Consider the following 27,573-nt stretch of genomic DNA (forward strand, 5'->3'; position numbering starts at 1 on the left):
TCATATTGCTCCAGTATTTTCTATCTTGGTTACCAATTTCTTTCTGAACCTAATTCAGGGTGTTGGTTTTGACCTTTAAAGCCTTACACAACCTGAGTTCTGGGTGTCTCAAGGAACTCGTCCTTGTGGATGAGCCTCCCTGAAGACTGAGATCAGCTAGCAAGGCTTGATGCTAGACTAGATGCCAGATTGACATCTACAGTAATAAGGGCCTTTTTGATGGTAGGCCTAGAAGAGTGGAATGCCCTTCAATGGGTTGCTCATTTGATTCCCTCACTGAAGCCTTACACAGACAAGTGAGGATGCTCTAGTTCTTTCATTCGGGGGGCGGGGGGGATTGACTCCTGTTGGTTCTGTTAGTTTATGATGTTGATATCCTTTCTTTGAATGGATGCATTTAATTGTTTATTCCTTGAATTGTATTTTTTTTAATTGTACAATGATTTGGTGACACTGCTTAGAAAGAAGTATATTTTTTAAATAAGTAAATATATCAAAGAAGCTCCTCAGCCTTCTGTTCATTCATTCAGAGGTAATTCTTTCTTCAAGCTCCCAAACTTTCCTTAACATATCAGAAATATATTGTAATCTTTGTAAGCACCACACAAGCTAACAACCCATCTCTCTTTCTCTAGACTTTGTGGGATTCTGCATATTCAGTTATCTTTCCTTGGGTTGCTTTGATTGCTACACCCTCCATCCACACTGCTCCTATTAGAAGAGGTTCTTCTACATTAACAGTAGGAATCTTAAAAAGGGCAGAACTTTCCTCCTTGTTCTCAGACTTATGTTAGAAGTTATAACTTCTCAGACTTTTAACTTATAACTCAGACTTACAAGTTATAACTAACTTATAAGTTATAACTAACTTATAATTTATAACTCAGACTTATAACTTAAGTTCTCAGACTTATAACTTATGTTGGAAGTTAAACGTTCTCAGACTTATAACTTTCCTCCTTGTTCTCAGACTTATTGTTCTCAGAGTATGTAAGTTAAGAACCAAGGGAGAAATGGAGGAGAAAGAAAGAAAGAATATTACATTGCTATCCTACTTTTCCTCCAGCAAGTATACACAGGGTTTCCATCTTAGGGTGGCCGTGTGTCCTACTTTACAGAGGAAGATAGTCTCTTTGAATGTCTGTCAGGACAGTCCTCTGTTTGAAGATGTCCTCTGTTTGGAGGGTCGTCCAGTCTAGGTCCAGTGGAACGATGAAGCGCTCCAAGAAGGGAGAGCAGCAGGTTCCCCGAAGTTGTCCATCAGCATTTAATGGACTGAGAGGTAGTCAGTAGGTACACAGATCAGCTGCTCTCAGTTTTCCTCACTAGGCTGAGATGTATAACATTTCTATTTAAAATTAGAGTAATTATTTCTAAATGTGCAACTCTCTATAAATTAACATATGCAAGTTTTATGCAGAATGGTGGCCTCTTTTGTCCTCTTTTTTGGTGATGCATCTTCTCTTTTTCAGCAACAGGACGGTTCACATGACACAGCGACTTATTGTGGGTTAATTAACCCACAACTAGCCACAGAGCGTGCCGACTGTGGACAGCCGCCACTTTGAATATGCAGCCTCTGATCAGGGCATTTGGCAGTTGTCGCCTGTCGTGCAAACCTGGCCATTGTGAATTCATCAAGGGTTAAACAACCCACACATAACCCAACTACTAATCGAAGGTTACATGTGAGTTGTTTAACCCTAAATTAACCCATGATGGCTGGGTTCGCATGAAGGACCATAGCCCCCGATTGCAGGTTGCATATTCAAAACAGCAGTCCTATGCACTCCGCATGCATTGCAGCTAATTGTGGGTCAAGTATCTCATGATAATCTGCCGTGTCGTGCAAACTGATTCAATGTGAAAGATGTCACCAGAGTCCAGACAATGACTAGACTCAGACCTGCGTAGCTTCAGAAGGATATGCCTCTATCATATGCCTTCAGAAAAAGGGCCAGGAAACCAGAGGGATATGATTAAATGCTCAGTATAGTTGCACCAAGTCCTTTAATGTTTATATTTAAATATCTTTTTTTTATAGAATTCTGGAAATTCTGATGGCCATGGAAGATGACAGATATAGAAATGTTACTTACATATGGAAAGTTAAGTATATGACTTCATTCTGTGGTTGAAGTGCATGACTTTTGCACAACTAGTTAATGGAGACATCGCCCCAGTCCAGCAGTTGAATTTTGTAGTGGGCACGTCCTTCCAAACTGGTAATAGCCTTTTAATAACCAATGATATTATCTGAGAAGGGCAATATCATCAATTTGGAGAATCCAAGTTCTTGGAATAAGCCCCAATGTAATGTAAAGACTGTAGGGCATGTGAGTTGTCCCATGTCAAATTTGAGCATCTATAAACTTCCAGCCATAACCACTAAATTACTGGACACACCCAGAATATATGCAAGGTAGTATCCACTCTTTTCCGTCACTTTGCTCCAAATGCAATATTCCTTACCTCCACATACTGGCTCCCTGTCATATCTCCCATCAACCCATACCCAGTGAAAAGTACTGCTTTTACCTTTAATAGTCTAAACAATCTGGGCTCAGGATAGCGTGAGGACATCTGCTCCCGTATGAACCTACTTCTGTGCTGTGATCCACCTCAGAGGCCCTGCTTGGTGTACCCATCCCATGTGAAGTATGGCAGGTGTTGATGCAGGACAGGGCCTTCTCTACCATGGCACCAAAGCTGTGAAACTCCATTCCTAAAGATGTTCACCTCACTACTTCCTTACTGCCACCAAGTTAATGTGGTCCTCTTCCAGAGATCTTTTGTGTTGCCCTGATTATCTTCTCCCCCACCATCGCATTCCTCCCACACCCCATTTCTCCTGCTATGATCAACATGGTTACTAATTCGTTTGATCCGTGGTTTAAAACGTGTTTCTATGTGTTTTTGTAGTGTTTGTGATATGTTTTGTTAGCCGCCCTTTGTTTTTAATAAAAAATTAATGGATTATCAATATTCTAATAAATAAACCTGACTCCCAAGGTGCTTACCAATGAGTAAGCACTTTATTGTGCTATCGCACTTCCTCATTCATGGAATTTTATGGGAGGGAGTTCAGACATAGTTGTCTTCCATTTGTATTCCTCCTGAGTTTTCCCTCCGTTTCTTCTGTCTTTTTTGTTACCACAGAAAATCCATTAAGGAGAGAAAGATAGAATAGCTGCACAATGTCTTTTGATTGGTAACACTAGAAGCTGTCTGTCTGGAAGCACCTCTTGTCTAGGCCTCCATGACTTCTGATCTACCATGCTGAATACAGTTGGACACCAAAGCTTGATAATTCTAGGCTAGGGAGCAATGTCAGAAAATTTACCGAGCTCCCATAGGCCTACATTAAGCTCCTGGACATCGCCCCCTGCACACATACCCCGGACTACAGTCTCCTAAAACCTGAATTTTTTTTAAAAAAACAAACCAAACCAAAAATGGCATGTGGAGGACTACAAAACACCAAGAAGGTCAAGTCTAGTTTGTCTGCAAGCTAAATTTGACTTTTTAGGGCTCTGAAACTCATGTTTGCCCACCCCTAGCCTATGATATACAGTTTGCTGGCAGGTAACAATATTTTCATTTTGGAAAGCTTCCCCTTCTGTGCGAGATCCTGTGCTTTGGAGGCAAAGGAAATAATCTTTAATTGGTAGTGCTGCCTCATCGGTTTTAATTGTTTGGATGGTTTATGGCACAATCCTACGCATGTTTAGACAGAAAAAAAAGTCCTACAAGTCCCATGGTGGCTGGAGAACACTGGGAGTTACAGGACTTTTTTTCCTGGCTAAACGTGCATAGGATTGCACCCTTAATATTTCTGGCTTTTTTGCAATTTGCTTTGAATATTGTCACACACAGAGGTGACGCATAAAGACTCAGTTTTCGATCCGACCAGATCTCTGGATCTAATTGTATGTGACCTTCTTGTTTCTGTGCTCTGTAGAAGCTCACCTTCACCTTGTCATGTCCTTATGCCTTTCACAATGCTGCTCCCACTGTCTCTGTTCTCACTCAACCAATACCCCTTCCATCAGGGATGGCTACTTACCATTAGAATGATGCAGCCATCTCAGGCAGCTGGTTTGGGGTGTCCTGAAAGAGCAGAAAGCACACTGTTAGTTATTTCACATAATTATTTGCATATTTACTGTCAGGTAAGGGGAGAGGCTGTTGTAGGATTTCTTGCCTCAGGTACCAAAACAACTTGGCTGGCCTTGTTTTTCATTCACAAATCCCTCTTCAAAACATGCTTTTCAGCAGGCTGGGTACCTGAATGGGCTGTGCAGCATGTTTTCCACACTTCCAGTTTTTGTGCATATGCCTCCCTCCTCTCAACATTAAAAATTAAAAACTCAACATTAAAAAAACTAAGATCATGGCATCTGGCCCCATCGCTTCCTGGCATATAGAAGGGGAAGAAATGGAAGCAGTGACAGATGTTATTTTCTTGGGCTCCAAGATCACCGCAGATGGTGACTGTAGCCATGACATTAAAAGACGCTTGCTCCTTGGGAGGAAAACTATGGCAAACCTAGACAGCACAGTAAGAAGCAGAGACATCACCTTGCCGACAAAGGTTCGTATAATCAAAGCTATGGTTTTCCCAGTAGCAATGTATGGCTGTGAGAGCTGGACCATAAGGAAGGCTGAGCGCTGAAGAACTGATGCTTTCGAACTGTGGTGCTGGAGAAGACTCTTACAAGTCCCCTGGACTGCAAGGAAGTCAAATCAGTCCATACTAAAGGAAATCAACCCTGAGTGCTAATTGGAAGGACAGATCCTGAAGCTGAAGCTCAAATATTTTGGCCACCTAATGCGAAGAGAAAACTCCCTGGAAAAGACCCTGATGCTGGGAAAGACTGAAGGCAAAAGGAGAAGGGGACGGCAGAGGATGAGATGGCTAGATAGCATCACCGATGCAATGAATATGAACTTGAGCATGCTCCGGGAGAGAGTGCAGGACAGGAAGGCCTGGCATGCTATGGTCCATGGGGTCATGAAGAGTCGGACACGACTGAACGACTGAACAACAACTCCCTCCTCTAGGGAAACGCATGTGTTCCTTATGTAGGCACATCTCCAAGTTTCTTCTCTGCACCAGAAGTGTGGAAAGAATTTGAAACGGTAGAAAGCATGTACTTCCTCAGTTAACTCAGCATTCTTAACAATGCAGGGAGGGCTGGCACTGAATCTGATGTTATGTACAAAATCCCCTGAAATCTGATTAGCAAAGAGATCACAGTCTGCTGTGTGTGTAAATAGGGTCATTTGTAACAAGCTGTTCACTCACCTTGCAGCTGCAACACAATCTAGCATTAAGCACCAGGGGGTTGTAGACCATGTGTTGTAGTGACTCAGGTAGCTGCTACATCAGTTGTTTTTAGACTTCAGCAGAATTATGACCTTCAAACCATAGTTTCTTCTCTTTAAAGAGGTTCTTCTGTGTACTGTTTGTGGCTTCTCTCTCTCTCTCTCTCCAAATTGTTTTGAGATTACTGGATTGCACTTTACAAAATCCAGCATGTTCTACTTTCCAAAGAAACTGTTACTTTTTATTGAAATGAAAGTTTAGGTCTCTCCTCATGCCGGAAACAGAGGGTATTGCTCTTAATTAATTTCCAGAAGCATGACCCATTTAGGCTGTACCTAGTGGCCTTTTATATTATTAGATAGATGAGCACCTGTGCTGCTTGGCAGGTGGAAATTCAACAGATAAAGCTTTCACATTACTGGGAATCCCAGTCCCAGAGGTGTTAGCTTGGGCAGGGGGGTCGGGTCACTGGGAAAGTGGCACTGGAGGAATGGGTAACCCCTCATCTCCCAGCTTCATGGTCTTGATGTGAGTGGATGGGCAGTAGCTCACCAGAAGAGCACATATCTCGCATGCAGAAAGTTCCAGATTCCATCGGATTAGGGAGCAGATCATGGGAAAGGCCTCTGCCTGAGACCCTGGACCAGCCTTCCCCAACCTGGTGTCCTCCAGACGTGGCTATCTTCCCCAGCCAGCATGGCCACTGCCACCAGGTAGGAAAAGGCTGCCCAAACTGACCTGTATAATAGTCTGACCTGTATAATGTTTCATGACTTGAATGTCAACCACTTTCTCCCTCCCCCTCCCCTTTTTTTTCCTTTTACCATTTTGCCTGAAGAATTTTGGAAAGCTTACACTGTACATTGTGACCTTTAAGGTGGCCTATGCTGGGAAAGACTGAAGGCAAAAGGAGAAGGGGACGGCAGAGGATGAGATGGCTAGATAGCATCACGGATGCAATGAATATGACCTTGAGCACGCTCCGGGAGAGAGCGCAGGACAGGAAGGCCTGGCGTGCTATGGTCCATGGGGTCACGAAGAGTCAGACACGACTGAACGACTGAACAACAACAACAATAAATATATTACAGTGATAAAGTTTTTGCAAAGAAAGAAAGAAAAAAGACCACTATGAGCCAGTGACCTACATTTCTATGCATCACCTTCCCCTGCACAGGTTTTGTTTTGCAAAAAATTAAAGAGATGGGCAATCTGTTCATAAATCCCCATCGCCTCATCTAGCTTGACTCTTAGGTGATTAATCATACAAGTTTTAATTAAGGCATCAATTACTTAATTACATCAATTATATTTGCATACATATAAATAACTCTGAAGGAAAAAAGCATAGTCCCTTAGATTTTAGATAATATCCGCACATGTACGAATGTGAAACCTAGAAAAGGAGAAAGCGTGGCACAGATGAACTAAACACTGAACGCATTATTTGGATAAAATGGCTGAGGATCAAATACGAGCAACAATTTTGTCCAAATCTGAAACACAATTCTATGTATCTTGCCTCACGCAGAGGCAGCGTGCGTGTAACAGCTTGGTCTGCTGCAGCAAAAATAACACTAAGGGCACAATCCTGCGCATGTTTAGGCAGAAAAAAAGTCCTACAACTCCCAGCATGGCTGGCTGGGGTGTGCTGGGAATTGTAGGCAGCAAGAAGCCCCACAACTCCCAGCATGCCCCAGCAGCATGGCTGGCTGGAGCATGCTGGGAGTTGTGGGCAGAAAGAAGCCCCACAAGTCCCAGCGTGGCTGGCTGGAGCATGCTGGGAACTGTAGGCAGAAAGAAGCCCCACAAGTCCCAGCGTGGCTGGCCGGAGCATGCTGGGGGTTGTGGGCAGAAAGAAGCCCCACAAATCCCAGCGTGGCTGGCTGGAGCATGCTGGGGGTTGTGGGCAGAAAGAAGCCCCACAAGTCCCAGCGTGGCTGGCCGGAGCATGCTGGGGGTTGTGGGCAGAAAGAAGCCCCACAACTCCCAGCGTGGCTGGCTGGAGCATGCTGGGAGCTACGGGCAGAAAGAAGCACCACAAGTCCCAGCGTGGCTGGCCGGAGCATGCTGGGAGTTGTGGGCAGAAAGAAGCCCCACAAGTCCCAGCGTGGCTGGCTGGAGCATGCTGGAAGCTACGGGCAGAAAGAAGCCCCACAAGTCCCAGCATGGCTGGCCGGAGCATGCTGGGAGTTGTGGGCAGAAAGAAGCCCCACAAGTCCCAGCGTGGCTGGCTGGAGCATGCTGGGGGTTGTGGGCAGAAAGAAGCCCCACAACTCCCAGCGTGGCTGGCCGGAGCATGCTGGGAACTGTAGGCAGAAAGGAGCCCCACAAGCCCCAGCGTGGCTGGCTGGAGCATGCTGGGAGCTACGGGCAGAAAGAAGCCCCACAAGTCCCAGCGTGGCTGGCTGGAGCATGCTGGGAGTTGTGGGCAGAAAGAAGCCCCACAAGTCCCAGCGTGGCTGGCTGGAGCATGCTGGGGGTTGTGGGCAGAAAGAAGCCCCACAAGTCCCAGCGTGGCTGGCTGGAGCATGCTGGGGGTTGTGGGCAGAAAGAAGCCCCACAAGTCCCAGCGTGGCTGGCTGGAGCATGCTGGGGGTTGTGGGCAGAAAGAAGCCCAAGTCCCAGCGTGGCTGGCCGGAGCATGCTGGGGGTTGTGGGCAGAAAGAAGCCCAAGTCCCAGCGTGGCTGGCTGGAGCATGCTGGAAGCTACGGGCAGAAAGAAGCCCCACAAGTCCCAGCATGGCTGGCCGGAGCATGCTGGGAGTTGTGGGCAGAAAGAAGCCCCACAAGTCCCAGCGTGGCTGGCTGGAGCATGCTGGGGGTTGTGGGCAGAAAGAAGCCCCACAAGTCCCAGCGTGGCTGGCTGGAGCATGCTGGGGGTTGTGGGCAGAAAGAAGCCCCACAAGTCCCAGCGTGGCTGGCCGGAGCATGCTGGGGGTTGTGGGCAGAAAGAAGCCCCACAAGTCCCAGCGTGGCTGGCTGGAGCATGCTGGAAGCTACGGGCAGAAAGAAGCCCCACAAGTCCCAGCATGGCTGGCCGGAGCATGCTGGGAGTTGTGGGCAGAAAGAAGCCCCACAAGTCCCAGCGTGGCTGGCTGGAGCATGCTGGGGGTTGTGGGCAGAAAGAAGCCCCACAACTCCCAGCGTGGCTGGCCGGAGCATGCTGGGAACTGTAGGCAGAAAGGAGCCCCACAAGCCCCAGCGTGGCTGGCTGGAGCATGCTGGGAGCTACGGGCAGAAAGAAGCCCCACAAGTCCCAGCGTGGCTGGCTGGAGCATGCTGGGAGTTGTGGGCAGAAAGAAGCCCCACAAGTCCCAGCGTGGCTGGCTGGAGCATGCTGGGGGTTGTGGGCAGAAAGAAGCCCCACAAGTCCCAGCGTGGCTGGCTGGAGCATGCTGGGGGTTGTGGGCAGAAAGAAGCCCCACAAGTCCCAGCGTGGCTGGCTGGAGCATGCTGGGGGTTGTGGGCAGAAAGAAGCCCAAGTCCCAGCGTGGCTGGCCGGAGCATGCTGGGGGTTGTGGGCAGAAAGAAGCCCAAGTCCCAGCGTGGCTGGCCGGAGCATGCTGGGGGTTGTGGGCAGAAAGAAGCCCCAAAAGTCCCAGCGTGGCTGGCCGGAGCATGCTGGGAACTGTAGGCAGAAAGGAGCCCCACAAGCCCCAGCGTGGCTGGCTGGAGCATGCTGGGAGCTACGGGCAGAAAGGAGCCCCACAAGTCCCAGCGTGGCTGGCCGGAGCATGCTGGGAGCTACGGGCAGAAAGGAGCCCCACAAGCCCCAGCGTGGCTGGCCGGAGCATGCTGGGAGCTACGGGCAGAAAGGAGCCCCACAAGCCCCAGCGTGGCTGGCCGGAGCATGCTGGGAACTGTGGGCAGAAAGAAGCCCCACAAGCCCCAGCGTGGCTGGCCGGAGCATGCTGGGAACTGTGGGCAGAAAGAAGCCCCACAAGCCCCAGCGTGGCTGGCCGGAGCATGCTGGGAACTGTGGGCAGAAAGAAGCCCCACAAGCCCCAGCGTGGCTGGCCGGAGCATGCTGGGGGTTGTGGGCAGAAAGAAGCCCCACAAGCCCCAGCGTGGCTGGCCGGAGCATGCTGGGAACTGTGGGCAGAAAGAAGCCCCACAAGCCCCAGCGTGGCTGGCCGGAGCATGCTGGGGGTTGCGGGCAGAAAGAAGCCCCACAAGCCCCAGCGTGGCTGGCCGGAGCATGCTGGGGGTTGTGGGCAGAAAGAAGCCCCACAAGCCCCAGCGTGGCTGGCCGGAGCATGCTGGGAGCTGCGGGCAGAAAGAAGCCCCACAAGCCCCAGCGTGGCTGGCCGGAGCATGCTGGGAGCTGCGGGCAGAAAGAAGCCCCACAATCCCCAGCGTGGCTGGCCGGAGCATGCTGGGGGTTGCGGGCAGAAAGAAGCCCCACAAGCCCCAGCGTGGCTGGCCGGAGCATGCTGGGGGTTGTGGGCAGAAAGAAGCCCCACAAGCCCCAGCGTGGCTGGCCGGAGCATGCTGGGAGCTGCGGGCAGAACGGAGCCCCACAAGTCCCAGCGTGGCTGGCCGGAGCATGCTGGGGGTTGCGGGCAGAAAGAAGCCCCACAAGCCCCAGCGTGGCTGGCCGGAGCATGCTGGGGGTTGCGGGCAGAAAGAAGCCCCACAAGCCCCAGCGTGGCTGGCCGGAGCATGCTGGGAACTGTGGGCAGAAAGAAGCCCCACAAGCCCCAGCGTGGCTTGCCGGAGCATGCTGGTGGTTGTGGGCAGAAAGAAGCCCCACAAGCCCCAGCGTGGCTGGCCGGAGCATGCTGGGGGTTGTGGGCAGAAAGAAGCCCCACAAGCCCCAGCGTGGCTGGCCGGAGCATGCTAGGGGTTGCGGGCAGAAAGAAGCCCCACAAGCCCCAGCGTGGCTGGCCGGAGCATGCTGGGAACTGTGGGCAGAAAGAAGCCCCACAAGCCCCAGCGTGGCTGGCCGGAGCATGCTGGGAACTGTGGGCAGAAAGAAGCCCCACAAGCCCCAGCGTGGCTGGCCGGAGCATGCTGGGGGTTGTGGGCAGAAAGAAGCCCCACAAGTCCCAGCGTGGCTGGCCGGAGCATGCTGGGGGTTGCGGGCAGAAAGAAGCCCCACAAGCCCCAGCGTGGCTGGCCGGAGCATGCTGGGGGTTGCGGGCAGAAAGAAGCCCCACAAGCCCCAGCGTGGCTGGCCGGAGCATGCTGGGAACTGTGGGCAGAAAGAAGCCCCACAAGCCCCAGCGTGGCTGGCCGGAGCATGCTGGGAACTGTGGGCAGAAAGAAGCCCCACAAGCCCCAGCGTGGCTGGCCGGAGCATGCTGGGAGCTGCGGGCAGAAAGAAGCCCCACAAGCCCCAGCGTGGCTGGCCGGAGCATGCTGGGGGTTGCGGGCAGAAAGAAGCCCCACAAGCCCCAGCGTGGCTGGCCAGAGCATGCTGGGGGTTGTGGGCAGAAAGAAGCCCCACAAGCCCCAGCGTGGCTGGCCGGAGCATGCTGGGAGCTGCGGGCAGAAAGAAGCCCCACAAGCCCCAGCGTGGCTGGCCGGAGCATGCTGGGAGCTGCGGGCAGAACGGAGCCCCACAAGCCCCAGCGTGGCTGGCCGGAGCATGCTGGGAACTGTGGGCAGAAAGAAGCCCCACAAGCCCCAGCGTGGCTGGCCGGAGCATGCTGGGAGCTGCGGGCAGAACGGAGCCCCACAAGTCCCAGCGTGGCTGGCCGGAGCATGCTGGGGGTTGCGGGCAGAAAGAAGCCCCACAAGCCCCAGCGTGGCTGGCCGGAGCATGCTGGGGGTTGCGGGCAGAAAGAAGCCCCACAAGCCCCAGCGTGGCTGGCCGGAGCATGCTGGGAACTGTGGGCAGAAAGAAGCCCCACAAGCCCCAGCGTGGCTGGCCGGAGCATGCTGGGGGTTGTGGGCAGAAAGAAGCCCCACAAGCCCCAGCGTGGCTGGCCGGAGCATGCTGGGGGTTGTGGGCAGAAAGAAGCCCCACAAGTCCCAGCGTGGCTGGCCGGAGCATGCTGGGGGTTGCGGGCAGAAAGAAGCCCCACAAGCCCCAGCGTGGCTGGCCGGAGCATGCTGGGAGTTGCGGGCAGAAAGAAGCCCCACAAGCCCCAGCGTGGCTGGCCGGAGCATGCTGGGAGCTGCGGGCAGAAAGAAGCCCCACAAGCCCCAGCGTGGCTGGCCGGAGCATGCTGGGAGCTGCGGGCAGAAAGAAGCCCCACAAGCCCCAGCGTGGCTGGCCGGAGCATGCTGGGAGCTGCGGGCAGAACGGAGCCCCACAAGCCCCAGCGTGGCTGGCCGGAGCATGCTGGGAACTGTGGGCAGAAAGAAGCCCCACAAGCCCCAGCGTGGCTGGCCGGAGCATGCTGGGGGTTGTGGGCAGAAAGAAGCCCCACAAGCCCCAGCGTGGCTGGCCGGAGCATGCTGGGGGTTGTGGGCAGAAAGAAGCCCCACAAGCCCCAGCGTGGCTGGCCGGAGCATGCTAGGGGTTGCGGGCAGAAAGAAGCCCCACAAGCCCCAGCGTGGCTGGCCGGAGCATGCTGGGAACTGTGGGCAGAAAGAAGCCCCACAAGCCCCAGCGTGGCTGGCCGGAGCATGCTGGGAACTGTGGGCAGAAAGAAGCCCCACAAGCCCCAGCGTGGCTGGCCGGAGCATGCTGGGGGTTGTGGGCAGAAAGAAGCCCCACAAGTCCCAGCGTGGCTGGCCGGAGCATGCTGGGGGTTGCGGGCAGAAAGAAGCCCCACAAGCCCCAGCGTGGCTGGCCGGAGCATGCTGGGGGTTGCGGGCAGAAAGAAGCCCCACAAGCCCCAGCGTGGCTGGCCGGAGCATGCTGGGAACTGTGGGCAGAAAGAAGCCCCACAAGCCCCAGCGTGGCTGGCCGGAGCATGCTGGGAACTGTGGGCAGAAAGAAGCCCCACAAGCCCCAGCGTGGCTGGCCGGAGCATGCTGGGAGCTGCGGGCAGAAAGAAGCCCCACAAGCCCCAGCGTGGCTGGCCGGAGCATGCTGGGGGTTGCGGGCAGAAAGAAGCCCCACAAGCCCCAGCGTGTCTGGCCGGAGCATGCTGGGGGTTGTGGGCAGAAAGAAGCCCCACAAGCCCCAGCGTGGCTGGCCGGAGCATGCTGGGAGCTGCGGGCAGAAAGAAGCCCCACAAGCCCCAGCGTGGCTGGCCGGAGCATGCTGGGAGCTGCGGGCAGAACGGAGCCCCACAAGCCCCAGCGTGGCTGGCCGGAGCATGCTGGGAGTTGCGGGCAGAAAGAAGCCCCACAAGCCCCAGCGTGGCTGGCCGGAGCATGCTGGGGGTTGCGGGCAGAAAGAAGCCCCACAAGCCCCAGCGTGGCTGGCCGGAGCATGCTGGGAGCTGCGGGCAGAACGGAGCCCCACAAGCCCCAGCGTGCCGGGAGCGGCAGGGCATTTCCCGGCCTAAACGTGCACCGGGTCGCGCCCTAAGTCTCGCAGCGCCTTTAAGACTCCCAGGGAGCAAAACTCGAGTCTGCGCAGTGAGAGCTTCGGGGGGACGCGGAGAAGGACAGAGAGGGAGAGGGGCGTGGCGAGGCGCGTGACCACGCAGGAAGCGCGGCGTGGCAAAACCATCGAGGGGCCAAAGGAGATGCTAGAGGTACTTCCGGTCTAAAATGAAGTCGCTCCCCCCCCCCACGAAGCCAAACAAGCCCCGGCTCTTCCCGCGTCTGAGCTCCCCTGGGCGAGCGTGTCGCTTTCCGGACCGGCGGGACCGCGTTTGGCTCGGGCCTCCCACCATAGAGCAGAAAGGGCCTAGCGCGGCGCGGGGGCGTTTCCGGCGCCGTCCGGAAGTCCGGCGGGCGCGCCTGCCAATCAGCGCTCCGCCCCTCCTCCCGGCGCCCCGTGACCCGGCGGCGCGCGGCTCCGGCGGGCGGAGGAGGCGGCGGAGCGGAGCGGGGCCGGCAGGAGCTGAGGGGCGCCGCGTCGCCATGGCCAGCCAGTCGCAGGGCATCCAGCAGCTGCTGCAGGCCGAGAAGAGGGCCGCCGAGAAGGTCGCCGAGGCCCGGAAGAGTGAGTGGCGGGCAGTGGCCCGGGGGGGGCTGCGGGCCGCTTCTCCCGGTGTGGCCCGGGGGGGGCTGCGGGGCCGCCCCCCGTTGTTGCCCGGGGGGGTCTGCGGGGCCGCCCCCCGTTTTGGCCCGGGGGGGGCTGCGGGCCGCTTCTCCCGGTGTGGCCCGGGGGGGGTCTGCGGGGCCGCCCCCCGTTTTGGCCCGGGGGGGTCTGCGGGGCCGCCCCCCGTTTTGGCCCGGGGGGGGCTGCGGGCCGCTTCTCCCGGTGTGGCCCGGGGGGGGCTGCGGGCCGCTTCTCCCGGTGCGGCCCGGGGGGGGGCTGCGGGGCCGCCCCCCGTTTTGGCCCGGGGGGGGCTGCGGGGCCGCCCCCCGTTTTGGCCCGGGGGGGGGCTGCGGGGCCGCCCCTCCCGGTGTGGCCCGGGGGGGGCTGCGGGCCGCTTCTCCCGGTGTGGCCCGGGGGGGCTGCGGGGCCGCCCCCCGTTTTGGCCCGGGGGGGGGCTGCGGGGCCGCCCCCCGTTTTGGCCCGGGGGGGGCTGCGGGGCCGCGGCTGCCCCCCGGCGTGGCCCCCCTCATGCCCTAGTGGCCTGTTTCCTTCTTTTAGCGTTGTCTCTGCCCCCCCCCCCCGTTGCTCTCCAGGTGTGTTAGATTTTCACCTCCCGTCACCCCCGCCAATCGGCCATGCTGGCCGGGGGCTGTTGGGGATGGTAGCCTTTCAGACCTGGGAGGCTGTCAGCTTGGAGAAGGCAGCTTTGCTTCCTTTCTGGACATTGGTGCTGTTTCAAGGGCTTCCTTAAGCTGCAAAACCCTCCCACAGCAGCTGGAAAAAGGAGGGTAAAGGGAGACGTGGTGGAGGTGTACAGAACGGTGCCTGCTGTGGAGAATGTGGACAGGGAGGCTTCCCCCCCCCCGTGCCCCCTTCACAAAGTACTAGAGCCTGTGAAGCTGATAGGTGGGAGATTCAGGACAGATCAAAGGACGGGCTTCTCCAGACAGCGCAGACTCCAGCTACGGAATTTGCTGCCGCAAGACGTAGCGATGGCCACCAATTCGGATGCCTTTAGAAGGGGTTTGCACAAATTCTTGGAGGAGAAGGCTGTCAATGACCACTAGTGCTGATGGCTCTATGCTACCTCCAGGATCAGAGGCAGTGAGCCTATGTACACCAGTGGCTGGGGAATATGGGCGGGGGTCTGTTGCTGTTGCACTCATGCCCTGCTTGTGTGTTTCCATTTTAACAGATGGGTATTGATGTGATGGCATGCAAGGAGAAACTGGCACGGAGGGCCTTGTGTTTGAAAAGGGAGAGGTGTGTGTGTGTGTGTAAGCATAGACAGGTGGCTTGGATGAGATGAAGTAGCTGGCTCCTATACTGTGGTTGGTGGTATCTTAGGCCAGATTCCTGGGGCACTCAAGAATACGTGGGGTGAAATAATGGCTTGGAAACATTGGGAGATGAACCTTCCTTATGTGGGGTCACACCACTGGGTCACCTAGCGTCGTGCTACCTTCTGTGAGTGGCAGCAGCAGATACTTTTTCAGGCTGACTGCCCAAGGTTCTTTAGCTAGATTCTGAACAAGCAAACTTCTCCTGCAAAGCATGGGCTTGACCACAAAACTTTGTTCACTCCCATGAAGGTGTGACAAGCCCCATTGGAGGAGACTTTGGGTTGTGCGTATGAGGCTGAAGCTTATATGCTGTGATAGGGACAATATTCATGGACAGAATATAGAGTTGGACTAGATAGCGTGGTGCCAGGATCTGATGAAGAAGAACATTGACTGAGGGACTTTAGGAGAAATAAGAATTTGGTGGGGGGATGATGACACAAATAGTAATGGATGAGTATGGGTAGAAGGGCCTTCTTATTGGTGGCATCCTGATTGTGGAATGCCTTCCCTTGAGAAGGCTGTTCTGGTGCCTAAGTTGTCTTTTCAGCACCATACAAGGACCTGTAGCCATTTTTCCCATGTGAAAACATGAATGTGGAAGGGGCCTGAAGCAGGTGGTGTATATATAGACTTGGCTGGGGTGGGGAGGAGAAAAAAATGAACTTTGGGGTTTAATGTAGGAGAGCATGCAAGGGAGAGGCTGTGTAGTAGGAGTGGAGAGGGCAAGGAACATACTCAGAAACGTGGTTGAATCTGTCATTGGAACTGGGAAAGGTATGCGTTTTGGAGAAGTTTGGGGTTTTATATCATGGTCTAGAGGGGTGAGTCTGAAGGAGCTAAACACTCGAAACACCGATGATGTACCAGCAAACGTTGGAAGCAGGGAGGTAGTGGAAGGGAAGTTGCATTGGTGGCCTTATCCTGTCTTAGATTTCATTAGGCGGCATCTACGTGGAAAAAGTGACCAAAGATCTTTGGGCATCTTTTTAAAGGGAAGAATGGTGGCACAAGAGGGAAGCCATTGGAGAAAAAAGAAAGCAAACCTGGAAGTCCATGCTGCCCCCTCCTGCTCTTGGTCTAAGTACAGCTTCCGCTTGTGGTTACTTGAGAGTAAAGCCATCTGACAGCCCTCTTGTGGGTTCTTCTGCACAATGTGCTCGTGCAAACAGCTTTTAGCCTGTGGGGTGTTTGCAGCTGCTCAGTGTTAGAGGTGCAGATGGCCTCCCAAGCCGCTTGGTGCATTGTTCTGGGTTGATTGACTGAAGCTGAGCTGTGGAGATGTCAAAAGGCTGGCTTGTGCCTAGGCACTTGGACCAGACAAGCTTTGAGGCCTGTATACCACCTTGGGCTCAATTACAATTCCTGAGGCTGAATTATATCCCCCCCCCCTTTTTAACATGCATTGTTTGCTGCAGAAATGCCCACAGTCTGTCTCCAAGGGGCTCTGCGGGAGAGGGTCAGAAAAAGGATCTTGCAGTGAGATTGTGTGATGTGTTGGGAAGACTGTATCAGGAAGTGTCTGATAATCTACGCTTTGGGAGCTGTAATGAATCCTCAGTCTTGATTAAGAGACTGGTTACGGCCAACATGAATGTACAGAAACTGAGCTGGTAATCACACATCGTGGGATTGGCCTAAACCTGTCATGTTCCAAGTTGTACCAGGTTTTGGGGGGGTTGTGCTTACTGCCTTTCCCTTGAGCTGGATCACAAGTCAAAGGGCTTACTTATCTTTAGTATTTTTGCTCTGTCTTTTTAGGGGTGGGGGAAATATCAAGGCTGCAAATGCTGTAGAAAGATGAAAACACATTTAAAATAAGTTAAAATATGCTTTTAAAAGTTTAAAGTGTCATTAAAACGCAGGTGAAAATTAGATCCACCAGCAGCAATCAGAATCTCATTTTAAAAGGCGCTGCCTAAAAATGTCTGCAGAAAGGGATGAGATTTGGCTGCCCGCTGGAAGGTAAAAAGCTCCGGAGTCAGGTGTGTTTCCTTCGGCAACATACTCTGTTCTGTGTTGGCTAGGCCACATATGGAATACTGTGCCCAGTTCTAGGTGCTATATTTTAAGAAAGACATCGTCGAATGGGAGTATGTGCAACAATCCTGTAAGATTCATCAGTGTTGTGATTCCCATTATTGCTGGTCATAAGCTGAGAAAAGCGGAAAGGGACTTGCTTAAATTAGTCACTAGAACACACCAGCTGTCCATGGGAGAGGTTGACGCTTTCGGCACAGCTTGTTCAGTATCTCTCTAATTTATTTATTTATTTATTAATTATATTTATTTGCTGCCTATCTAGATGGCTACCCGGCTACTCTAGGCGGTGTACGATACTAATAACATGAAATACAACAAATTTACATAATCAACTGAACAAAACAGCGCTCTAAAAAAAACAAACAAACCCCTAACCCACCCCAAATGCCCACCTGAACAGCCAGGTGTTTAAAGCCCAGTGGAAGCTCATCAAGGAAGCTTATCTTACTCCCTCACAGAACTGTTGGGAATGACATGTAAACCTGTGTAAGTTAATAGTGGCGACAGCCAAGCACCTGGGTCGTGAGAAGGCACAGTTCTGCTCTATTCTGTGCTGGGCAGGCTTCATCTGGAATACTGTTGTCCAGTTCTGGACGTCACATTTTAAGAAGCACATCGATAAAGTGGGGCATGTTCAGTGAAGGATAACCGGGGTGGTGAAGAGTCTAGAGTCCAAGTCCTATGAGGAACGGTTGCAAAAGCTAGGTATGTTTAGCCTGGAGAAGAGAAGATGAAGGGAAGTCATGGTAGCGGTGTTCAAATATCTGAAGGGCTGTCATGCAGAAAATAGCGCAGATTTGTACTCTGTTGGTCCAGAGGGCAGGATTAGATCCGGTGGGTGGACACTGGAGGGAAGCAGATCTCGGCTAAACAGTAGGAGAAATTTCCTAAGGGTAAGACCTACTTGACAGTGAGGCAGAGTGCCTCAGGAGGTGGTGGGTTCTGTGTTGCAGGAGGTATTTAAGCAGAGGCTGAATAGCTACTTTTGGATACCAGCCATTGTGTGTGAAAATGCCCCGGGAGTCTCTGGGGTTGAGATAAATGAGACCTCACAAGCTGTGAGGTCAACAGCAGTCAAATAAGTGCTTGGATTTTTCCTGTGAAGAAGTCATTCCAAATATTTATGGAACTGAGACAGTTTTCCATCGACAACTGTTGTGGCTCCTTTTGTTACATATTAGCACGACAGTCCCTGACTTCTTTAAAGGCTGTTGTAGCCCTACTGAATCAGTTTACGGTGTAATCCGAGATAAGCTCCTTAACTGGTCTGATATCTCAACCCTCTTGTCTCTCCTCCTCTCTTGAAAAAGGGAAGAACCGGCGGCTGAAGCAAGCAAAAGAAGAAGCCCAGGCTGAAATTGAGCAGTATCGCCTGCAGAGGGAGAAAGAATTCAAAGCAAAGGAAGCAGCGGTTGGTAGAATTTTTATTCCAGCTAACCAGTTTTCCTTCCTTCCTGTCCCACTTGTTAAATCACCTGCTTGCTAAATCTCAGCTCTTTCCCCCTTTCTCTGTGCTCCATCTAGGGTGGAGGCTGAATTAGCTAGAGCAAGAGATAGGATCTTTTCAGTGGCCGCACCTAAATTGTGTAACTCATTTCCTCATGAAGCTGGCCCCATTTTTTGCCAGATGGTGAAGACCTTTTTTTAATTGTTACTGTGTTACTAGGGAAAGGGCCTGGCTTTGCACAGGCAGGAATAGCCCTTAGGGTGATGCAATGACAGCTGCAAGCAAACTTATGCAGCTATCAGAGTTGAACACGCTGTGCCCGCCCAGTTGAGTGAAGCCATGCCTGCTTGGCACCCCTGTAGCCCTTTAAGGGAGTGGTCTGTCCACCCCATTCCCTTGAGGGGGCTGTCCCTCCGCAGCAGGGAGGAGACAGGTGTGTAGCAGGCCGAGGGAAACAATCAATTTCTCCTGGCTTACAACTATGGTGTAGTGGCTAGAGTGTTGGACTGGGAGCCAGGAGATCTGGGTTCTAGTCCCCACTCGGCCATGGAAGCTCACTGGGTGACTTTGGGCCAGTCACAGACTCTCAGCCCAACCTACCTCACAGGGTTCTTGTTGTGAGGCTAAAATGGAGAGTAGGAGAGTTATGTACGCCACCTTGGGTTCCTCAAAAGAGGAAAAAAAGTGGGATATAAATGTCATAAATAAATAAAAAATAAATAAGGAGGTCCTCTCCTAGTGGCTGAATATATTATTGCAGGCTTTAACCGCAAGGACAGGCTTCAATTCATTACTATTAATGTTTTTTAAAAGTAAAATAACCCCCAGGCACACACCCGTAGGGCGCCTAAGTGTGTATGGCAAGTTTCAGATGTCTAGGTTTCATGGTCTTGGCTCTATGGCAGGGATGGACAGACACACGTCCTCTTTTTATTATTACGGATATAGTTAGTTTTCACTATTTTAAGCCTAGGCCAACATACTCTCTTTTGTGGTGGCTTCTGTGAAGTCCACAAGCAGGGCCCAGGGAGGCTTGCTTGGCACTTCAGGTATGGACATTATGGTATTCTTCCTTATTCTTCTTCCAGGAATCTTAACTGTTCAGTGCTTTTAGATCTCGGCACTTTCATTCCGCAGTTATTGTTTTTGTTTTGTTTTTTTAAATGGGTTTTATGCTGCACTGTTTTTATCCTTGGTTGCCATTTTATCTTGACTTTATTATGTGGTGTTTTAATCACTGTTAATTGTTTTGATTTCATGTTTTTAATTTAGCTGTACACTGCCCAGAGAGAGCTCTGGTTATTGGGCAGTCTGTTAGTCTAATAAATAAATAAATTGAAGGCAACAGCTGTCTGTTGCTGTTGCTCCCCAGAAACTGATATTTAGAGGTACATTAAGAATGCCATATAGCCATGATGGCTAACTCACACAGACAGAACCTCTCCTCCTCTTCCTCCTCCATGAATTTGTCTAATCGCTTTCTAAAGCCAATGGCTGTCTAAAGCCATTTAACAGTTGTGAACTCCACAAATGCATGGAATTTGAGGAAGTCTTGCCTGCCCTGAATCTGCTCCCCAGCTGTTTTATTGAGTGACCCAGGCAGGCCGAGATGGTCCTGAAATAAGTGGAGGCAGAATAGAGCGGGGCCAGTTTCTACCACAGGTTATAGGTCTCCCTCCAGCGGGTTGATGATTTCCTCATGATATTGCAGGCTGATACATAACCCAGTACTGACTTGACTTCTGTAGTCACAAGATAAATATCAAATATATATTGCACTTCCCACCAAAAATGGCACTCAAGGCAGGTGACAGTAAGAAACAACAGAATTTTAATTAAAACCTAAAAGCAAATCTGATACAAACACAACTAAAAACATAACAGTAAAAGAATTAAACAGCATCAAGCCGGTTAAACCCCCCTTCAGCAACAAACCAGCTTACGTGCCAAAGTCCTGCCTGAATAAAAACTTCTCTGCCTGCTGATAGAAGGATAACACAGAGGGAGCCCACCTGACCTCCTTCAGCCGGGAGTTGCAAAATCCAGTATGTCTGGAAGTTGTGTTTGGATATTTTGGATGGATAGTTATGTGATGACTATCTGTGCATTAGACTCCACTAGTCTGTGTTGTACTGAGGCACTACATTACCCAAAAAGGACCATAAGGTTCCTATAGGCATACAGTTGCAGCTTATTTAATCCATGCTCTCATTTCCTTTTTCTCATTTCCTCAGGTTCTTGGTTCCCATGGCAGCTCCACCACCGAAGTGCAAAAGGAGACTGAGGAGAAGATGACCGTGCTCCACGACAACTTCCAGCAGAATCGGGAGGAGGTGCTGAACAGCCTCTTGAATTTGGTCTTTGACATCAAACCACAAATCCACTCGAACTTCCGCATCAATGGATAGGGGAGCATTTCCACCTTCAGGAAGTATTAAGCAAAGACGACTCTAGCTGTGCCCCTTCCCTTGTAAAAGATCTTAACTTATTTCCAAGAGTTGTAGATAATCTCTCTCTTTTTTTTTTTTTTTTGCTGAAACATCATCTCGTCTCCTTTTGGTAGCAGTTTTGGAGCTCACCCAAAGATTGATGGATAGATATTCTACTTCTGTGTTCCAAAAGTGCATTATGATGTGCTAGTTTAACGTGGAAGGTTCATATTGGGTGATTTGTGATAAGTATTACATCGACATTTTTCCCCCAAGAAGTATTTGAAAGTCAGGAAGGGTTTGAAGTCTGTCAGGCTATCTTCTGTATACCTCTTAAATTGTAAATGTGTGAACCGGGTACTCTAGCAAGTGATGCCCCCAACTCCTGCCTCACTGATAGACAACGATGAAGGTTTGGTTCGTAAAGATGTAGACCTTACCTACACAGACTAGTGTGGCGTCTTGTGTGACTTTTGTGGTAGGCTCTGTTTAAGCAATTATATGCTGTATATGCTCCTGTTTAACTTGAACTAGAAACCTTCACTTAAGGGTGCTTGAAAAGAAGTAAAGATCTTAATCTGGAATCTGTTGAAAATGATTTCTTCTCACCACCACCCCCGCCCGCAAGACTTATTCATCAGTCACAGGTTCTTGATAGCAGTGTAGTTAGATTTAAGTTATTCACATTAACCAGTTCATATTGCATCCCACTTCATGTCAAGATCCCAGGTAATTGCATCAAGAGGCTAGATCTCTTGATATTCCCAATGTACTCGCTTTCTCTGGAAGGGTGAAGGAAAGCAGTGACATCTGTAACACATTTAAGGATTGTTTCTCAAATTATGGAGCTCCCCCTGTGCTAGGGGTCCCCAGCCTTTTTTGGCCAGTGGACACATTTGGGGTATTGAGAATGTATTGTGGGTACCATGAAGGGGGGGGGGCATGCCCATTCACTAAATGGCTGCTGATGTAGGCGTGGCCAGTCATAAAACACCCATTACCCTGGCGGCAAACTGGTGAAGCTCAGGAGACAAATAACTTGGCCAAGAAACTGAGTACCAGACAGAGATGGGATCTGAGCCACATGTCAAGTCACATCTTCGCCTGATCTCCCTGAAGCACAACAAAATACTCATTTCACAGGTGGCAAACTGGTGAGGCCCTGAGAAGATCACACAGACAAATCATGCCTATACAGCATTCACAATAAACGAGCAATCCTCCGCCCCAAATGCAAAAAAGAAAAGCCAGGCAAAATTTGCATGAGAGGCTAACGCACACAGCGCAGGAAAAATATCCCCCTTGCTCGCCCATCCTTTATCCCCCTAGCATGCTCCCCACCACTCCCAGCCTACTTCTTTGTTTTGCTGGGCATGCCTCAAAGCAAAGTACGGGGCTGCAGATGCCCACCATTTTCATATTCTAAAAAGGCATCTGGGAAATCAAGGTGGCATGGTATTGGAGGAAGGTACTTCACTTTCCAGCATGCCAGCCTCCCAGTTCATGATTTTAGAGTTAAAAGCAAATCTAAAGTTTTTTGGTTTTTTAAGTCAGAAGGGCCAGGGGGTCTGGTGGTCACCAAGTGAGGTGTCCTCTAAGACGAAGGCCCTAGTCTGAGTTCTCTGTGTAGAGAATTCAAGAGTGGAACATCCATGCCTCCTTGGTATAAAGTACTTGCTTCCGCCGCTTTGCAAAAACCCTGCACAGAGTGAAACGGGGATTAGTCTCTTTCCTGCCCCCATGCAGATGACTGGAGAAGGGCTTGGGCAGGCATCTCGCCAGTCAACTGCATCATGTGTTAGAGGTCTTGTGGGATGGGGGAAGAAGAGAGGCTGGGCCGTGTTTCATTTTTGCACGGAGCTTTTGCAGAAGTGATGTTAGTCTCTTGTGCGACTTCCGTCTCCATCAAGCCACTGCAAAGGGAAATGGATTCCTTCCATCACTTGAGCCCTTAGGCATTTGCAGAAGTGTCCGGGGTGGGAGGCCAAATGAAACGAAGAAGAAGCCATGCAAAGCACAGGCAATGTGGCAAAGGTGCAAAAGCTTGATGGTAAGAACAAAACGGCTTAAACAGTACTCCAGCTGCAAATTAACATGGTGGTCAAATTTGCAACCTTGTTTCTCAGGGGCAAAACTTACGGTGGTTTGTGAGTTATGGTTGAACTGAGCACACGAAAGCTGGGAAATGCTTGGACCTCTGGTGGGGTGGGGGGTCTGAGGGGGAGCTTGGCTGGGGGTTCCAGGCTGGTGGGAGGACAGTTGGAGGGGCGGGGGATAGTTTTTTTTTTGGGGGGTGTACCTAGGTCTCTGCAGGGGAGGCTTATGGCCAATCGAACTGGTGGGGCAGAAAGCAGGGGTCACTGGAGGAGCTAAGGGGCTCACCAGAGGTGGGCCCAAGGACGCCTGTTTTGCTATGTACCGCCCTTTTGCTACAGTTCTGCCCACCAACCCTCCCTCCCTCCCAGACATTTCTTCAGAATAACAACACAGTGAAAGCAGTTTGTGGCAGAGCCCACTCATTGAAAGCTAGGGGAGTAGGGGAGGAAGAAACTCATTTCACATACACACACTTGCATGAGAATAAGTCCCACTGGATTCAGTGAAATGTATTTCTGAGTAGACCTACATAGGACTGCTGTATATATCCCATTGTTTAAAAGCACCGGACACACACAAGCAAATAATGCCGATGTGTATTCTATCGCAACAGCAATAATACGTGTCAAGTTGCAGCACCATGAATTGGAAATGATTTATATTAAGGATAGAATCCACCCACACCAAGCACTGTGTGTGTACACACACACATACGTACACAAGAATGTATCAGTTTGCAAACCCTTCCCCACCCACACACTTAGCCTAAATACATTGCTCCACAATGTAGCAGCACAGGCTGAAATGCATTCCCCTAACCCCTATTTATTCTGTCACAACCCCATGGAAATAATAAAAAAATGTGAATCAACCACCCTTCTGCAGAGGCAGGGCGCAGCCCTGGTAATTCCTTCTCCCTGCCTTGATGTATTCACCTGGGCCAAACTGCTCTGCCATGGGGTCCCTTTAAATCCCACCCCTGGCTGCATGCCACAGCTCAGCACAAACATTCCTAGGGCTCCAACCAACCTCCTTTAATACAAACAAATGGGATTGGGGGCGCGGAGCTCATATCTCCCCCAGTCCTTGACTGATTTTGCTGTATTTCAACCTCACTGTTAGTTAACCCGTTCTCTCCCAGCCTGGCAAATGTGGCAGCTTTCCATCCAGATTTCACAATCACGAGACAAGCACTTGGTCATGCCTTTTCACTCTTTTCTCGAATTTTCACACTCATTTGTTTTTCAGCTGTAGCCGATATGTTAAAAGAATTCCCCATGGACCTATATCTCAAAGGGCAACCCAACCTTCCATCCATGAGACCCTACATGAGCAGTGAATCCTCCCCCCCCCCCCGAACATTCCAGAATAAGCTTTGTTATGTACCAAACCTAGCTAATCCACTGGAGAATTGCATAGCTATCAATTTGCCAAATCTGGGCCAGATCGGACAAGGTGGAGCTTGGATATACCCCTAAAAATGATTTTTCGCTCCTGTGAGGAAATGTGCAAAATAGTGTACCCAACCATAACCGTGTTCGGCCACCCGCAATGAAATATCAGTCTGAAAACTTGACTGAAGTGTGTTTTAATGGGCCCTTTTTCTGCCTAATTTAAATCAATCCACCCTGTTTCTCAAGGAAGAAAAAAATTCTGATAAAATGATGGAGCCGTGAGAGAGAGAGAGAGAGAAAGAGAGGAAATAATGTTTCCCATCCATTATGGTTTGGGTGGAGGGACTGGATATACAGCAGCTGGTTGGTTGAGAATCCCGCTTGCTTACTTTCGCACTGCAGAGTCTGATAATGACCTTATCTGTGTCGCAATTAAAGCTGTGGCTGGCAATTTCCTGGAATCGCCCGGCAGCAAGAACGGTGTAGCCCAATGGCAGTTTCTTTCCTCATGTGCCTTTTGCTACACAAAAGAAAAACAAACAAAAATCCCCCACCATCTGCGCCTCTTCTATGGGTGGTTGTATTTGTTGAATGGATTGTTTCAAAATGCCCGTGATGCTATTAGGGCTGTCAAAGAAGTGGAACAACCTGACATTTTTTGCTTGAATTGTGGATGGCAGCGGTGGGGAAACTTGGGGTCCTCCAGATGTTTTTGGACTCCAGTCCCCATTAGCCCTAGCTAATATAGTCAATGATCAGGAGCGAGGCGAGTTGTAGTCCAACATCTGAAGACCCTAGGTTCCCCATTCTTGCTCCTAGGTGTTCCGGATGACGTTCATGTTCCTCCTCGTTCCCTCCGAGATAGATGTCCTAGGGTGTCTCTACACGAGCGATTTATCGCACACTCGTGATCGGTCACTCATGGAATTTTGCGGGTCCTTTACAACCCCCAGGATGCCCCGCGCACATTTTCCCCTTCATCAAGCTTTCGAAAAGATCGAAGACAAACTAATAACGAACGTTATTGGCGCCATATTGGAGTGTGTAATGCTGGCTTAGTGCCACAAACTTGCCAAGGAAGGCCTGTCCTCAATTCAAACCATGATCACTGATCAGAAGGAGAAGAGAGTAAAATGCCTGCCTGCAACCAAGGGAGACGGATCTGATCCCCTGCCCCACCAAGCTCAGAATCAACATCCTCTGCTGATTCAGAGCACCCCATTATGTTCAGCGGGACTTAATCCAAGTAAATGTGCTGAGGGGTGCAGATTTACAGTGTGATCGTATGTCTGAAATGAAAGGTTCCTCTTGTGCAAGCACCGAGTCATTACTGACCCCTAGAGGGACACTGTTTTTCCTCCGCATTTTCCTGGCATACTGTATAGTGGGGTGGTTTGCCATTGCCTTCCCCAGTCCTAACTACCTTTCAGCAAGCTGGGTACTCATTTTACCGACCTCAGAAGGATGGAGGGCTGAGTCGACCTAAGCCCGCTACCTGGGACCCAGCTTCTGCTGGGATCAAACTCGGGTCGTGGGGAGAGTTTTGGTTGCATTACTGCCGCCTACCACTCTGCGCCAAGGGGCTCTGATCTTATGTCTACTCAGCAATAAATCTCATTGACGTCAATGGGGCTTGCTCCCAAGTAAGTGTACCTAGGGCTGTGAGGAATCGGTCCAGCACAAGTTAAGCCATGAAAACAAGACTCCCCCGGCTCCTTTGCATACATGCCAGGGAGTAGGGAGGTGCTTTCTCTATTCAAAACATGTGTCTGCTGTATAAAAATAAGCCCATTGTAATTTCACAATGAAAGCAAAAGCAGAAAGCCCTGGAAAGGATGCGTGTTTTTTTGTTTTTTACTTAATGTAGAGATGCCCTTAGTCCCCCACTCCCTTCTTTTCCATTTTTCTTTTCCAATGTGTACTCAACATTCCATAGCTACTGAGTGTACTCAGTTCTCATCTGGCTGTTTTGCATGGGGGCAGGGGAAACCTGTCCCATTCGCTTTTTTTTTTTTTTTTAATGGCATTTTTGTACTTCTGCAAAGCCCTGAGCATGCATGCTGATAGCTCCCTCCAGTTACTCACCCTCTCCCCCATTTTGACTCCAACCCTGGTGACACCACCTGAATTTTGTATTAGAGGGAAAGGTGGAGCTTTTTGGTGATAGGCTCCCAGAGCAGCATACATGCAATTAAGATACAGATAAAATAATGAAATCAAAAGCCAGGAAGCGACAACACACTACCCAGTTTACATAGGAGCACGGATTCAGAATGAAGGACACAAAAAACATGCCTGCTGCAAGAGAGCAGTGCTTAAGAATAGGGTTTTGTTGTCCTTCGCCCCATTAATGTGTACGTATGTGCACTGGGCTAACCATAAAAGTTTCAGTATGTTTTTTTTAAAGGTCTCAATTAACTTTTTCTCCAGAATCGCTACCGCCTTCTTCTGTTAGTCATCTGTAACTTGAAATATGCTGAAACTGGGCACTCCACTTGTTACAACCTGTTTAAGGATCCAGTGAGCTCGATTTAAGTCTTCATTGTTCTGACAGTTCTGTTAGGCACAGACAGATCGCAGCCATATTTTTAGGGTGCAAACCTATGCAGACCTGGGAGTAAGTCCCATTAAGCGGAATGGGGCTTCCTTCTGAGTAGACACATTGAGAATTGCACTGTTAGCCTCTTGTGCTTCCTGGCTGGCTGCAAATAAGAAGGGGGGCTGCAATGAAATGTTGCAGTGTTGGGTGCTGTTTTTCAGGGTCCCATTCATTCCTTTCTGTCCTCTCCATCCCCACCCCGAGTCAGCATTCAGCAGCTAGCGAGCATGCTAATTCTCTTGGGGGCGGGGGGGCGGGTCGGGGGGCTGTCAGCAGATCTTTGTGCTTCTGTCATCTTCAGGGTCTCCCCGCAACCTTGCTGACGTGTCTTTCTGTTATGTTTGGGTGGAGCTGTTTGAGATTCTTAAGCAACAGCACCACCTGACTGAAAACTGGAAATCGAGGGCATGATGACCACAAAAACAGGGTAACACACTTCCAGCCTTCCTTACAGGGAGTGTAAGTTGCCAACAGGTAGGTTTCTGACTCAGCTGAGAAAACTAATATTGGATCTGACTCTTCTAATCATCGGTTGAAGGATAAGAGGCGTGCCAGCAGCCAAAATATTGGCTGGGCTGGAAAACTGAGATCTTAAGCAATACTGTTGCACTCTTGAGGAAGAGAAACATAGCAAAAGGGTGCCTCTATTAATTTCGATTTTTTCTTTTGCAACCTGCTTGGGAGGCATAGTGATAATAATCCCATGAGATGTTTCAGCATGTTTGATCTGTCTGTGTCAAAGCTTTTGATATTGCTTTTTCAGTTAATACAGATGAGCTGGCTTTTTGTCCTCCTACCGTGGATTTTGTGTGTGTGGGGTCTCTCTCTCTCTCTCTCTC

General features: G+C 50.8%; 2 protein-coding genes and 1 long non-coding RNA gene across 7 annotated transcripts in view; 2 read left to right on the forward strand and 1 right to left on the reverse strand.

Moving 5' to 3' along the window:
• Window positions 1-182: 182 nt before the first annotated feature.
• Window positions 183-14,125, reverse strand: LOC146335713 (uncharacterized). The gene is made up of 3 exons (XR_014785966.1): window positions 14,058-14,125; window positions 4,067-4,110; window positions 183-1,348 (listed from the first exon to the last, which is right to left on the reverse strand). It is a non-coding gene; the product is annotated as an uncharacterized LOC146335713 (long non-coding RNA).
• Window positions 13,202-21,228, forward strand: ATP6V1G1 (ATPase H+ transporting V1 subunit G1). Its single transcript, XM_084821423.1, has 3 exons — window positions 13,202-13,343; window positions 18,079-18,179; window positions 20,450-21,228. The coding sequence occupies exons 1-3, from the start codon at window positions 13,262-13,264 to the stop codon at window positions 20,621-20,623; spliced, it is 357 nt and encodes a 118-aa protein (XP_084677549.1). The 5' UTR covers window positions 13,202-13,261; the 3' UTR covers window positions 20,624-21,228.
• Window positions 21,229-22,948: 1,720 nt separating this feature from the next.
• TMEM268 (transmembrane protein 268) overlaps window positions 22,949-27,573 on the forward strand; it is a 116,199-nt gene continuing 111,574 nt past the window's right edge. For all 5 annotated transcript variants that reach the window (XM_084821418.1, XM_084821419.1, XM_084821420.1 and 2 more), the window contains exon 1: window positions 22,949-27,208. The gene's annotated coding sequence lies outside the window, so the exon portion shown is untranslated. The remainder of the gene's footprint in view (window positions 27,209-27,573) is intronic.

Source organism: Heloderma suspectum, chromosome 14 (assembly GCF_057233095.1).
Source record: "Heloderma suspectum isolate Gila_16-S chromosome 14, 16-S_ref, whole genome shotgun sequence".
In the NCBI taxonomy this organism is placed as follows: domain Eukaryota; kingdom Metazoa; phylum Chordata; class Lepidosauria; order Squamata; family Helodermatidae; genus Heloderma; species Heloderma suspectum.